The sequence below is a fragment of the Acanthaster planci genome, linkage group LG07 (genome assembly GCF_054643075.1).
Source record: "Acanthaster planci isolate LZ-2023a linkage group LG07, COTS_SCS, whole genome shotgun sequence".
Lineage (NCBI taxonomy): Eukaryota > Metazoa > Echinodermata > Asteroidea > Valvatida > Acanthasteridae > Acanthaster > Acanthaster planci.
Window position 1 is genome coordinate 13,761,204 of NC_141783.1, and position 13,887 is coordinate 13,775,090.

Here is a 13,887-nt window from a genome sequence, read left to right on the forward strand (position 1 = left end):
TACTTGAATCAGGGTTCCTGCTCTTGAAGGACAATTAAATTCCATGATTTTTCCATGACCAACTTATGAAAATCCATGACCAAATAATGCAATTTCTTGGACTATTCGGCCTTTTAGGTTGCAAATACAATCACAGATTTTATGCGCTTATTTCTGACAATAGAAATCACACAGTGCTTCATGACTTCCATGACAAACTTACATGACTTTTCCATGACTTAAGTCATTTTTACAAAATTCCATGTCTTCTCCAGGCCTGAAAAAGGAAAAACAAATTTCCATGACTTTTCCAGGCCACAGGAACCCTGTTGAATACTTGGATATTATACCACACACGTACATGTACATGTATGTGCCCAATACTGGACCAAAAGTGGTGGCAAAATACGCGTACCGGTAGAACCAGTTTTATAACCAGAAAGCATCACACGCTCTCACAGCCAACTTTCTGAAAGTGACGCAAATCTCAAGGTGACTTCAAGTCATTAAAGTTTTATTAAATACATGTAAACTTCCTAAAAGTGCTCTTCACAAGATTAATAAATGTACATGTATGTCAAGCTGCAAAAGAGTGCAATGCAGCAGCAAAGTGTACATGTACACAGTGTTTGTAGAAAAGTGAGACAAAATACAGAGTACCGAAGTGAATACGTCACGCGTACAATAAGTGTGTAAAAGGCATTAGCGTGAGAACCAGCGCTTGAACCAACACGCGCGCGTACTCCATTTGTTTGCACTGCACTTTCTGGTTCACAGTGACGTCACACTTCGGTACTCTATACTGTCAGGTACAAGTACATGTACTCGTTCCAATACAGCCGATAATACCAAAGCCAACACAGAAAGCTGAAAATACAAACCCCAACATTTTTTAAACTACATGTACATGATATGTGTGAACATGCTTATGAGCATTGAGCTGTTTCAATATGTGGTAAGACACTCGGACGTATTTTTTATCGTTAACATAGGTACATTAGCCTCTCTTGCATCTGTGAAATGGAACACAAGTGGATTCTTCTCACAATGTGACAGAGAACGATGACTGGATGTGACCACACACGCCCTCATCAGCATAAGTCAACTCAAACCCTAGACTTGAAAGATATTACTGGTTGTGGATGATAGAATTAGGCCAGTGCTCAGTTTGAACACTGAACCAAAATGTACGTGTACACGTACCCAAGCTTGCCATTGAGAACTTGCATGGTTTGTTGGCTTCTGAATGTAACAAAATAATGCAGATGTGTTGTCCACGATGAATCAATCATCTCACAATCTGGGACATCCCTTCTTTTTAAAATTGAATGTCCCCAGTTCCTCACAATTTCACATGGATTTCAATTTCATCTTTATTTAACTTGATCATCACAAGCCTGTCAAATGCACATACCAGTACATGTAGGACGCATCATCTACACGTAACTGAACAACCTAGAAACAAATGCGTTTTACATTGTACATGTAAGTTAAATTATTCATGCACCTACATGTAAATGTAAGCATCTGACCTCAGACGCTATCTGGATCTTATCATCATTTCTAACGCTGAGTTTGCTCATTCAAAAAAAAACAAGTCATCAGTCACTTTCCTGTATTTCTCTACAGATGCTTTGAATGTAAACACAGTGATAAAAAAACACCTGACTGTATTACACAATGTGATATGAGCACACCAGACCACCAGTACCGCAAGGGCAGTTCTGTCTTCATAGGGTTCTATTGTGAGATGTCTTTTAGCCTGAGCTCGTGTGACATGACCAGAGAGAGGAATTGAAAATAAAGGTGCACTGTACACTGTAATAACTGAAACTTGGCAAAAATTTGATTCTCTGATATCGGCTGAAATGGTAATGTACATGTTCATCAGTCCGTGTAGGTCAACTTAAAATCAGAAAATAATATCCTGCAGCTTTATGACTTTCACATTGTAAGGCCATCATGCCCAAATTTCGGTTCCCTAGATTTTTTCACTCAGGTGATATTAATGTACATGTAGCTAGACATTGTGGTTGCCACACATACCGGGTGGTATGTGGCTTACATGTACGTGTAACATGTATACGTATGAAAATAATTTTGGAAAAAATTAATATAGTTTCTTTCGGTTCAATGAACGGTCAATGAATGAATGCATCCTTGGAATTGGGATGTGTTTCCTGCGTTGCAGTCACGTATTCTTTTCCAATTCAATCTAGTCACCTATGTGTATCTACAAGTGAAGCGCTTTCTGACAAACGGAAAACAGTTCCAGGTCTTCACTTGCGCTGAGTGCTTCTGCTTGTACAAGTACATCGCTCTGGGCTCTTGCATTTCTATTGCATGTACTTCTTCCGATAAGTCATAGATTACTTCATCATCTTCAGAGCCCCCAGCCACCCTTTTTTCAAGACCCAAATGGTACTTGTATCTCTAGGTCATCTCCGTCTTTCTGTGCCGTTACTGTGCAGCAGAGATTTAGTGTCCTTCATATGACTTTTCATCTCTTGTTTAGGGTCTTGTTTACAGACTTTAGTTGTTGTTTAAACGCTCTTTTTGCAGAGGTTTTTGCTTGCCTTTTTTGTTTGGTGTTTTTTTTCCCTTTTCATTGTAATAATGCATGGAGAACCTGCATATACATGTATGGATCCCACACATCTTACACACCATTGTTTCAGTGACAACCCTCATACATGTATTTCAAGATGGCCTGCATCTTTGTGGCATTCTGTTCTACCCTGTAACCTGTGCATGTACCGTACCTCATTCATTCTGAACAATCAGCGACCACTACATGGAGTCAACTCAACCGTTTGCTACAATTTCTTCAGTCCAAACAGCAGCAAGTTATAAAAATGAAGCTCTTGACAGATGCAGGTAAACAGGGGGCAAAACTCTTATTCGTACATGTACACAACCTCCTAAAGTTGCCCAGATCAGATCTTGACAAAAAAACTACCAGTACATGTACATGTACATGTATGGTGTGTACTTAACACAGTAGTGTGGATCAACGGAATTCAATCAACCAATTGGCTGTGGATTTTTAGACATGATTTTGAATGTGTAAGATCTAATGCCTAAGGAATGGAATTTTGTCAGAACAGCATGAACATTATTTTTCTTGTGACATGTAGGCACACAATTTCGAATTGTAAGTTTTCATTTGGACATCTGACGAGAGTGCAAGTAATCAAGAATGCATCTGATACAATGTGTTTTAAGAAAAACATAATTATCACAAAAGCATCTTTCTTTCAGAAAACAAACAATGATGTGTTAACTGGCTAGGGCACTTCCATTGTTACGCGAGAACAATAGAGAACAATAAGGTCATGTCCTCATACAAGTCACAGCATTGTACGATATTCTGTACATGCAAGTAGTATTTTGTAGCTTTCAGTGAGGTTAATGAAGTAATATAATGTCAATTTAATGCAATGGCCTCAATGGAAAGAATTAATTGTGAGTGAAGTTATTATCGGCGTCAGTGTGCTGTGTGGGTCCTGCATGCAGATATATCAAAATCAAGTATAAGTCTACCGGTACAATTCTTCCTGTGCGTTTACAAATCTGCAGCAGCTTCTGATTCAATATTAAATTTTTTTCAGATTAATTCATCGAAATAGTCTGTATAATATTTTGTTCTTGCAATATTATGTAATTTCATACCTTATCAATGCAATACTGCATGTTTGTAACATTTCAGGATCATTGTGCAATCTGTACCAAATTGAAGTCACTAATACTGCATATGTTTTAGATCATGATACCAACAGCATGAATTTTGTATCAATCATTATTACTATTTGGCCCTTGGTTGGAAGATCACTGTATGGTACATACATGTAGTTTATTTTAGTTGGAGTTTGGATAATTTATTCATGAGTGATGCATTCAATGTTTGTGATATTTCAATAGCTGTACCAAATATGCCATTTTGTTCAGAATTTACACTATCTGGTAGACTTCGGATTACTTATCTTTGTGTTATTGGTGTTTGACGCCATGTTCATTTTATATTTGAAATAAAAGTTCTACAACAATTTGTTTTACCAATTTGTATTCAACTTTTATTGCACTACAAGCAGACGGTCGAGGCACCGTCTGCTGTGACACTCCCTCTCCCATGCTGCCTAATAAAACCTGGCATCAGTTCCTTGCTTTCTGTGTTATTCCATTCACTCAGTGTTCATTCACAAGAATCAAACTCCTTTCCATGTGGATGAGCAAAGGGAAGGAGCACGGAAACATGAAGGCATTCACTGTGCAGATGCATGTACATGTATATGAATATACTTGGATGCACAAGTTTGCACCGGTACATGTATGTATATTGCACTGTACCTCTCACTGAAATAACAAAGCTGTTGAAAGTTGAAATGTCCAAAGCCAATGTACCGTACTGTTCATGTGCATGTCTCATCACCACGTACATGTACATGTATAACATCAGTTACATGCAATGTAACCAATTCCTGCAGACTGATGTGTACTTACATAAAATGTACATTCAATTCAACGAACCAAGACGGATGAATTCCCAACATTTTGCACAAACAGAACAAAGATACAGTTATCAGCTGATCAGGCTCTCAGATGAAATGTACACGTAAGGTTTAACAAAGTAGGGGTCTACAGGCCTTTGTGGGTGGTTGCAGACCAATGTCCAGTTTTGAAGTCAGATCAAATTCATGACGTAGTGCTGAGAATAAAAATACAAACACTGTATGCAGTGACTGATGGAATCCCTACTAGTGCATACATGTACATGTAGAGACGGTATGTTTCATTGCTGGTGTAGTAAGAACGTGGGATACTGAATACTGCATATTTACTATCCAAACCAAAAGTAGGGAGACTTTTTTTTTCCTTTTGTTTTTGTTTCCGTTTACCAGTACATTGCATCGGGTATGTTGTTCACAAATTGTAATCCTAACAACCTAGACCGATGCCAATGAAGATGCCGTATAACTTCAGGACCACCACGCTCACACATGGGTCCTGAACTTAAGCTTTCAAGAAAAGTCCTTTATGTAAAAATGTCCAGAACTGCACTAGGTCTGAATTCCATCTCATGAATACAAAATCACATTGACAATGCAAGCATGGCACCAAATGAAGATTTCTCACAACCGAATTCCGGGACAGACTTCCAGGTCTGGACATTACTTGACACCCTTTACAATCCCTTTCTGATGGCTGATGCGTCTCTGCAGGCAAAAGTGAATGATGTGACTGATGTCATTATTTGGAATTCTTTTCAGATTTTTTAACACCCACTGCACACGTTCCACTGTACCGTGCCGGAACAAAATAAAGACATATTGACCAACAATTATTCAAAATATCCTCCGCTTGATACTAAAGTCTTTTTTTCATTTCCAACAGATCGCATGAGCATCTTCGACTGAACAGACAGAGATTTTGTGGGAGCATTTCCAAGGGGGGTTATTCTGCAGTCACTGCGTCTGAGATTTCATACAGGACTGACCAACAGCCAGCACGACCAAGTGATCATATAGACAGACTGATTGCCCCTAACACATGCATGTTGGGTTTGAATGGTTGATCTGCACACCCCTCCCCCCGATCAACCTCCATGACTGGTTGATCTCCAATTTTACTTCTGTGAATTTGTAAGAAAAGGCAATTGGCTGATGGTGGAATTATCAACAAACCGTGCAATAAAATTGACTGATTGTGCAAAGAACAGGCAAGTGCACACATCTACCATACGTAACCCTAGACTAGGGCCAGATATTAGGATTTAAAGTTTGTGACAATCCTGCAGTTTGGATTTCAGGCATTACAGTCATGCCTTGAAGTAGGGCTGTGATGGCGACAGAAAAGAGACAAATATCAAAAGACAGCCATCCACAGCCAGACGTGTGGGGCTGTGACCATATCGAAACTGTACATTGAACGATACGCTGCTCAAGAAACAGTCGTTGGAGTGCGTGTGCCAACACAGAATGCTTTCTGTGAATGGTCCACGAGGCCAGCCCGCCGTGACGTCGTCAAAAGGACATCAACATACAGTTCAAATCGCTATTGGAGGAAAGATGGTGTCTTCGAGCTCGTTGATAAGAGCGTTTCTGATTTAAAGGGGAAATTTCTCTTTTTTTCCCACATGTGAATACACCATATAATCATTATTGGAATCTCCAATTCTCACTTAATCCATAGATAGGCCCATTAGGCATTTTAAGGACAGTTTTAGAGGTGAATTTGGAGGATTTTGACTCGGGTCACGAGCCATATTGAGTAAAATTAATTAATTGAAGTAAAAGTATATATGAAAGGTACATGTACTCAGACCCTACTAATTACCCAACCATATCCAAATGTTAAAAAATGTGATTTGTAGGATCCAAGTTACTCGGACTAGACTAGGCCTACTGTACTGGTCAGGCCCAAGCTCTTCAATGCCTTAGCACGTTAGTTATGTTAGCTGGTTAGTATTCAGCCTTGGCTTTGCTTGCTAAGCTACAAATATAAGCACTTTCAGACTACATGTACATGTATTTCTGCTCAGGCAGTCAGCATGATGCATAGTCAGCCCTTCGTCCCTAGTGTTAACCTGTACCTGCCTCTAGAAGCCTAGACCCGTAAACAGGGCCCGACGAATACTCTTCCGTCGTACACTGGGCCCTGTCCCGATTCATAGGGATTTTGTTCGAAAAGTTTTTTACGGGATATCCGATGGCATGCCTAAACATCCACTTGATTTTATGAGCTGAAATCGCACCGGTACATTCACTACTTACAAGGAAAACATTCCGCTAGTTGGCTTATTGCAGAAAACTCACCGTTTCTCGTTCGGAGGAAGAAATGTTGCCTTTTTTGCCGTTTTCCCACTCCGGACGAATTTTGTCCCACTTGGACAAAACTGACAGCTGTTTCGTCACTTTCGTGTCACGTCACAGAGAGCAATCCACGCTACCAATAATTTGCCGCAAGCCGTGTGTGACTGGACAGGGAACCAGCCAAGGGTGTTGCGTATTAGCTGCGACACAAAACGGCCATGATTTTCCATGAGTACGTAGATCGACAGGTTTTCTCACGTATCTGATCGAAATTTGTAAGTACTGAAGTTTAGTTATGCCCCCGGATATCCCGGATAAATCTTTTCAAAAGAAATCCCTATGAATTGGGACTCGACAGGGCCCAGGCCCAGTATACGACAGAGGAGTATTTGTCGAGCCCTGTTTACGGGTTAGGCCTAGGCTACTACAAAAAGTACTACTAGAGTAGAGGCCCTAGGCCTACCTCGGTTCGCGCTCACTCTCTTCCCACTCGGAGTTCCAGTCCAAGAAATGTGCTGAAAAACCCGAATCAAATGCAGTTGGCGAAAATAGAGATTCACAACTAGAATCTCGCTGTAATTGTGTTGCCTGGCTCAGAATGGACTCACCGATCGGGCACCTGGGATCCGGGAACGTCTATGAGTAAGGAAAGGAAACCAGAGATTCGAGCATTTTGTTTATCGTGTTTGTGTACGTGTGCGCATGCTGTAGCTGGTTAAAGTAATGTAGCGCCCTCATTTGGTAAAAAAGTTTATTTAACTTACCTAGCGCCCTCACTTGGTTTGATTGGAGCTATTCAAGATGGAAGCCTCCATAGGAAATGCAAGTGGAAACACCGAGGGTAAGTACGTAGGGCATAAGTATTCTTTTCTGGCCATCAGCGGCCATGGCAGTCATTGCATTCGGTTGAAAGATATATATCGGCCTGAAACTTAGTATTGTCCGCATACATATAAGGAACTCTTTCCAAAGTTTGGATTCCATCGGTATCTGCAAAGCAAGAAAACTTGATTTGAAGCGGGGATGTTTTTAGATATTTTAACATATTTTTTGTACTTGTGTAATGTAGAGCAAACTGATTATTTGTACACAAAAATGAGTGTGGATTTTTACCTAGAAGTTAGAATTCATATTTTTGTTAAGTCTTTATTCTCATCTGTACCTTATTACAATGAATCAATGCTTGCTTCACCATAAATTTATGTAGTGTTTTTTGGCGGCCGACTCAACCTATCTTCGACTGGGCTTACTCCGACAGGTCCTCCAGGTATTTTGTTGGCCTCCGCAAAGCACTAGTGGGGTTAAGTAAGAGAACTGTCCCGAAAAACGGCACTGTGGTCGGTCAGTTCCTCGGGTTGTCCTTGTAAGTTCGGATTCGTCTTGCAGAGCGTGTGTGGTGTCAAAGGGCAATTGAGAACTGGTGTGCGCATGCGCCAGGGCCAGGTGATACCAAAAAGGACAAATTTTAATCACAATTCCCTATTTGAGATCCCAAATGAACAGCTCCCTCACTCATTATGCATGTCCCTACCAAAGGAAGTATTCGCTTCTGGGTGACACATTTTCGCTGCCCCTCATTAAAACATTAAAAAAAAATAGCTTAGCATCATCGCCCTCCTTAAAAAATCTTGCCGCGTAGTTTTTTTTTTAAGGTGTCTTTTCCGATGTCCTTAGCCGTCCCCGATAGTTTCTACAATGCCCACACAACCTTATGCATGTACAACATGCGACCTGAATACATACGTACACACAATGTAATGTGCACTTCTGTGCACGAGTCTCAAGTGAACATGGCACTTTCGTTCCATGGTTGCAGCAGTCCAGATCAGCATGCATACCAAAGTATTTAAAAAAAAAAAACCTCCTCCCTCCTCGTTTTTTGATTCATTGCTGACATATTCGATTTCAGAGAGGCATAATCTGGAGTCAGTGAAACACACAATTCTTGTCTTGTCCGGGAAAGGAGGAGTTGGGAAGAGCACGGTGACCACCCAGATCGCTCTGGCACTCAGACAAAATGGGCTGAAGGTAGGTCAGGTGATTGGGGTCGTCCACAGCATTCTTTATAAAGCCCCAAATAGGTCTACCAGGGTTCCAGGATTCTGGTTGTTCAGTAGTCACCACTGTAGCCAGATGGTGAAAACTTTGGGTATATTCCTGGATAGTGACTATTGCTTAATTTAACAGCGCTGTATTAAGAAGCTGCTGTCTGCAAAAAAATATGCAGTAGGCTTTCATGTACAGCTGTGGGTTGTTTCCCTAGGACCTTGTTGCGTATGTTGAGTTCATGTGTACCTTTATGGCATGTTCTGTGGGAAGCAACTGTGTGAAGCTATCGGTAGATCCTGGGTGCTGGAGGTCTTGGGCAGACTTTTCATCCCCAGAGGTCTTTTCCCAAAGGAATTTACCCCTCTGGTTGCTGTACAGTGTCTAATTGTGGACAGCATGGGATTGTTCTGAGTGAAAAATGCAAAGGGAATTTGGGCTGGTTACTTTTTGAGAACATATCTGAAGCTTGACATTTGTGTTCCAGCAGTTCTTAACAATACGGCAGCTTTGCAGTTTTTTACATTTTCAATGTTTGCCAGCAAATCTGAAGGGGAAGCTGCTATTGAAAAGGATTGGATTAAAATAAAAAAATTGCCTGAATTGTTTCCTTTGACAGGTCGGTGTACTTGACATTGATCTGTGTGGTCCAAGTATTCCTCGCATGCTAAATGTGCAGGGAAAGGATGTGCACCAGTGTTCACGGGGGTGGGTACCAGTTTTCTACTCATATCCTGGATAAAAGCTCTTGTCCCCATGTTCACTTTTCACGAATGTAGGACTCTTTGCTTTTTCATCATATAAATAGGATTCTTGAGCTACTTATTTGTGACGACCAATGTGAATGTCTTTAAATATTACATGTACCTGTGGTAAATAGAAAAAGAAATGAAACTTTTTCCGAAGATTGGAGAGGTGTTAAACAAATCTTCTTCGGCATATCAAAATCTGCAGAAACAGAATTTCTTTCTTGTTAATACGTAAGCTCATCGTGGCACTTGCACAGATCTTAATTTCAACCTTCAGTGGTCTTGTATTGCGCAGGTGGGTTCCGGTATATGCAGACATGGAGCAACGCCTTGCAGTGATGTCCATTGGGTTCTTGTTAGGAGGCAGTGATGATGCCGTGGTGTGGAGAGGACCCAAGAAGAACGGTACGTGAGCCAATGAGAAAACAATTGACCCTTTTAATTTGCAGACTTTATTCGTGGTCATACCCATGATGTCACAGTGGGCCAAAGTTGTATTCTTTGTCGCCGGTCTGAGTCAAACAAAGGTTTTGGGGTCATTTTGGGGTCATTGTCCAAGTTTTGGAGCAACCACTCTAAAAGAGATGGAACAACTCTTATTCCACTGTGCGCATAATGCATTAACGCCATAATTTAAATGCATTCTTATTTTAAATTGTTTATTTTTTCCAGCAATGATTAAACAATTCCTGAGTGATGTTTTCTGGAGCGATCTTGATTACCTTATCATTGATACTCCACCTGGTAAGCTGACAAATATCTCCAAAGTCATCAGGAGAAATCATAAATTAATTTGAAAATGAAACATTGATAACCAATTCATCATTATGGCAGTTTTGCAAAATGAAATATTGAACACCATTTTCATTGCTTGGAATGTTTTCTCAGGCACATCAGATGAACACATCACAGTCGTTGAGAGTTTACATCAGTACAGGCCAGATGGAGCCATCTTAGTCACAACACCCCAGGTAACTTACAGAGTTTTCCAATATTGGGCTTCAACTCCATCTCTGCCTTTGCCTGATTCCTAACTCCTTCAATTTAAAGTTGTTATTTCAGTAGTAAGCCACATATTGAAATTGGAACAAAAATCAAATTATTTTTGTTCATTTCAAACTCTGTAAGCCAACAGGGTGGATTTCAGAGACAAAGCCTTAGATGGGAATAGAACCAAGTATGATAAACCCCTCTGGTCACTGTTAGCTTTAACAAGTTTAAGGCTCTAGCTAGGATGGAGTTTTGTAGTCGCTTGTTATTTTCCATTGAGCAATCTCTCAGTAGTTAAACAATTTTTTTTTATGGAACCAGATTACCACTTACACACTTTCGACCAGTGTGGTGTGATCATCATCTCTTGATTGTGTGCCACTTTTCCTTGGATCCAAGCATTTCATTTGCCGTGTTACCTTTAGAACTTGAAAAAGCCTAAACAAAGTCTTACGCAGCTTATACTTGTTTTGTGTTTCTTTTGTTTTTATTCTGAATTGCCTGTTGCTAGCCTGAGCACCCTTGTTGGACTGACAAGGTGATGAATGTCCAATATCGATGTATTTGAATGTTTCCACGTTTATGCATTGCATTGTTATCTTGATCCGTTTTAGGCAGTTGCCGTGGGTGACGTCCGGAGAGAACTCACATTTTGTCGGAAGACTGGCATACCAGTCTTGGGTGTCATAGAAAACATGAGTGGCTATGTCTGCCCGCACTGCTCTGTAAGTCTGCTCTCCAGCATTTACTTAACCATAACAGTCCTCAATCCTTCACCTGTTGGAGGTCCTCAATCCTTCACCTGTTGGAGGTCCTCAATCCTTCTCCTGTTAGAGGATTGAGGACGGTTAGGGTTAATCCTTTCTTATGAGTGATGACGCCCTGTGCTGGTGAAAGTAATGAATTATTTTGAGGAATTTTCAGACTGTCTACTCAAATTCTTAAGCCTGTATCTCACTGGGCTGCGACAGCTCGCGACTAGTTGGAGACACAAAATTGCGACAATTTTTACTTGGATTCACACTGCTTTGGTACTTAAGACACATTTGCATACGTCGCACGAGCTCCTGGTAAAATTTCGGCCAGAATTTGCCTTGAGTTCACAAACGTGTCATGGGACTGTAGCATGACAGTTGGGCAACATTTACACAACGAGGACACATCTGGCCAGTAGGTTGGATTGACCCTGACCCTTTTATGACAAGTTATAAGCCCCAACCATTTGGTCAACCAGCCCACCAGAGTTATCATCAATCAATGTGGCAGGGATGTAATATGAAAGAGTATTGTTCTCAGTGTGATATGTCAGTTTTGAAGTTTCTCTTTTTTTTCTCAGGAATGCAGTAACATCTTTTCAAAGGGAGGAGGCGAGTTATTTGCCAGGGAATTTTCCATACCATTTCTTGGTAAGTTTTCGGGTTATTGTATGTTGGCAGTGCCAGTCTTGGTGAGAACTTCTCAGAAACTCTCTTTGTATCTCTGCCATTTGTATTCGTTTGCTGGAGGATTAAGGATCAGTTTTCAAACTGTATCACCCCCCCCAAAAAAAAGTCAAGTTTTGCTAAATAGTCTAAAATCTTCCAGAGACCCTGTCAGACTAATGATTTTTTTTCATTACATTATTTTTTTTTTAAATTGTAATGAATATTGAATTTTATTCCTAGTTTTCATCTCCTTGACTGAACACTACTTTGTCTATCGTGGTGCAATCTAAAAACTTTTTTGAGCGGCCCAAACATCTTATTGAAACAGTTACTTGACCTTGAATCTTACAAGATTTACACAATTTCATGGTGTGAATTGATTGTCTTGTTTCACGTTCTCTTTGATTTTCTCTCAGGATGCATTCCCCTAGACCCACAACTCACCAGATGCTTGGAGGAGGGCAAGAGTTTCGTTGACTGCTTCCCGACATCACCATCGGTTGGCGCAATCCAGGACATCGTTAGGACGTTACTACAAAACAATAGCTTGTCCAGGACTTGATTACTGCACCATTGATCATTTTTTTCAAACTAGCCCATACTGTTTAAAGAGTATTTCTTGTAATAACATAACCTTGATGCCCTGGGGCTTTAAGTGGAAATCAAAATCCAATACCTTGTTGAATCAAACCTAAAATTACAGTTGGGTTACACTATCCGAGGTCAGTGGGTTCCCAACCTCAACTCCATGGGCTGTTTGCGTGTTCCTTCACTAGCCCCTGGTCGTGTTGAATACAAAAATGACTGACTGGCTATTCAAGATGAATATATATGAATGTATTGTCAATCTGAATAGTCAAAGCTGTACGCTCATGCTCACGTATTCTCTTGCACGTCACACACGCATAAATGTGCATTGTGCTTAAAACACTGACTAAATTAAAAGTCCTTATTTAAATATCTCAAATGGTGAGATATTTAAATTATACAACACCAGGGGTTAGATCGTACAAGGTGTGGTGGGGACCAACATGGCGTGGCAAGATCGTACCCATGGCCATGGGAACCAGGTTGGTGGGTTCCTTTTGTTGAGGCGAGACTCCGTAAACAATGGGACTCCAGACCACGGGAGTCTGTTTATTGACATGTTATTGATGCCTGGATATTACAATCCTGTTTAAAACAAAATCCTAGAGAAGCAATCACTTGTAGGATGAGTACGCTTAATTTACATCGCATTTATACATATTTATGGCCCCACATCATCAGATCAGGTTCCTTACGTGAGAGCAGATCTTCTTGGGGCCTTTGAGGCGAGCCATTGTATTTTTGGATGCATGGGTGCCACCAGATTTTTTTTCGGGAGGGGTTAAATCACTGTTTTCCAGTGGGAAAAATATCGGGGGGGGGGACACTGATGAAATATTTGACGGGGGAGGGGGAGGTTTTTTGTGATTTTTATCCCCCAAGCCACACCCCCTCCCCCAGACGGCAACGTTTGGATGTCGTTCTTTGCTCTGGGTTAAGGGAGCATGCTAACTTATTCTTATGCTGTTTTTGGTCAAACCGTACATGTCAATCAGTTGTTGCTAGGTGCCAAGGTCAGCATCCCAGATACCCTGCTATTGCATGAAAATATTTTAAAAATAAAATAAAAGGTGAAGGACACCCTTCAAATGTCGTTAACCTCATTATGCTTTAAAAATGAAACAAAAGTAATGCTGGTTTATTTGTAAGTATCTTATTACATGTATGAAATCGTCTTTATTTGAAATAAACTATGTACCTATTTCAAATCCACGTGGAGCCATTTTTGTATCCTCCACTATGTATGTGTTTAACTTACGCTGTTTGAATTGATGCATTGGAACAGGCAGGATACCATTCATA

General features: G+C 40.6%; 2 protein-coding genes across 4 annotated transcripts in view; one reads left to right on the forward strand and one right to left on the reverse strand.

Moving 5' to 3' along the window:
- Positions 1-7,507, reverse strand: part of LOC110980866 (uncharacterized) — a 44,550-nt gene extending 37,043 nt beyond the window's left edge. The window contains exon 1 of one of the 3 annotated variants that reach the window (XM_022237901.2): positions 7,397-7,507. The gene's annotated coding sequence lies outside the window, so the exon portion shown is untranslated. Of the gene's footprint in view, positions 1-6,791; positions 6,989-7,251 lie in introns of those variants that run through there. The other 2 variants (XM_022237900.2, XM_087139519.1) reach the window with 2 other exon arrangements.
- A 28-nt stretch (positions 7,508-7,535) lies between these two features.
- Positions 7,536-13,797, forward strand: nubp2 (nucleotide binding protein 2). Its single transcript, XM_022238007.2, has 9 exons — positions 7,536-7,629; positions 8,698-8,816; positions 9,454-9,542; positions 9,879-9,988; positions 10,256-10,327; positions 10,472-10,554; positions 11,188-11,298; positions 11,910-11,979; positions 12,414-13,797. Exons 1-9 carry the CDS (start codon positions 7,590-7,592, stop codon positions 12,557-12,559), a joined length of 840 nt encoding a protein of 279 aa, XP_022093699.2. The 5' UTR covers positions 7,536-7,589; the 3' UTR covers positions 12,560-13,797.
- The last annotated feature ends 90 nt before the right edge of the window (positions 13,798-13,887 follow it).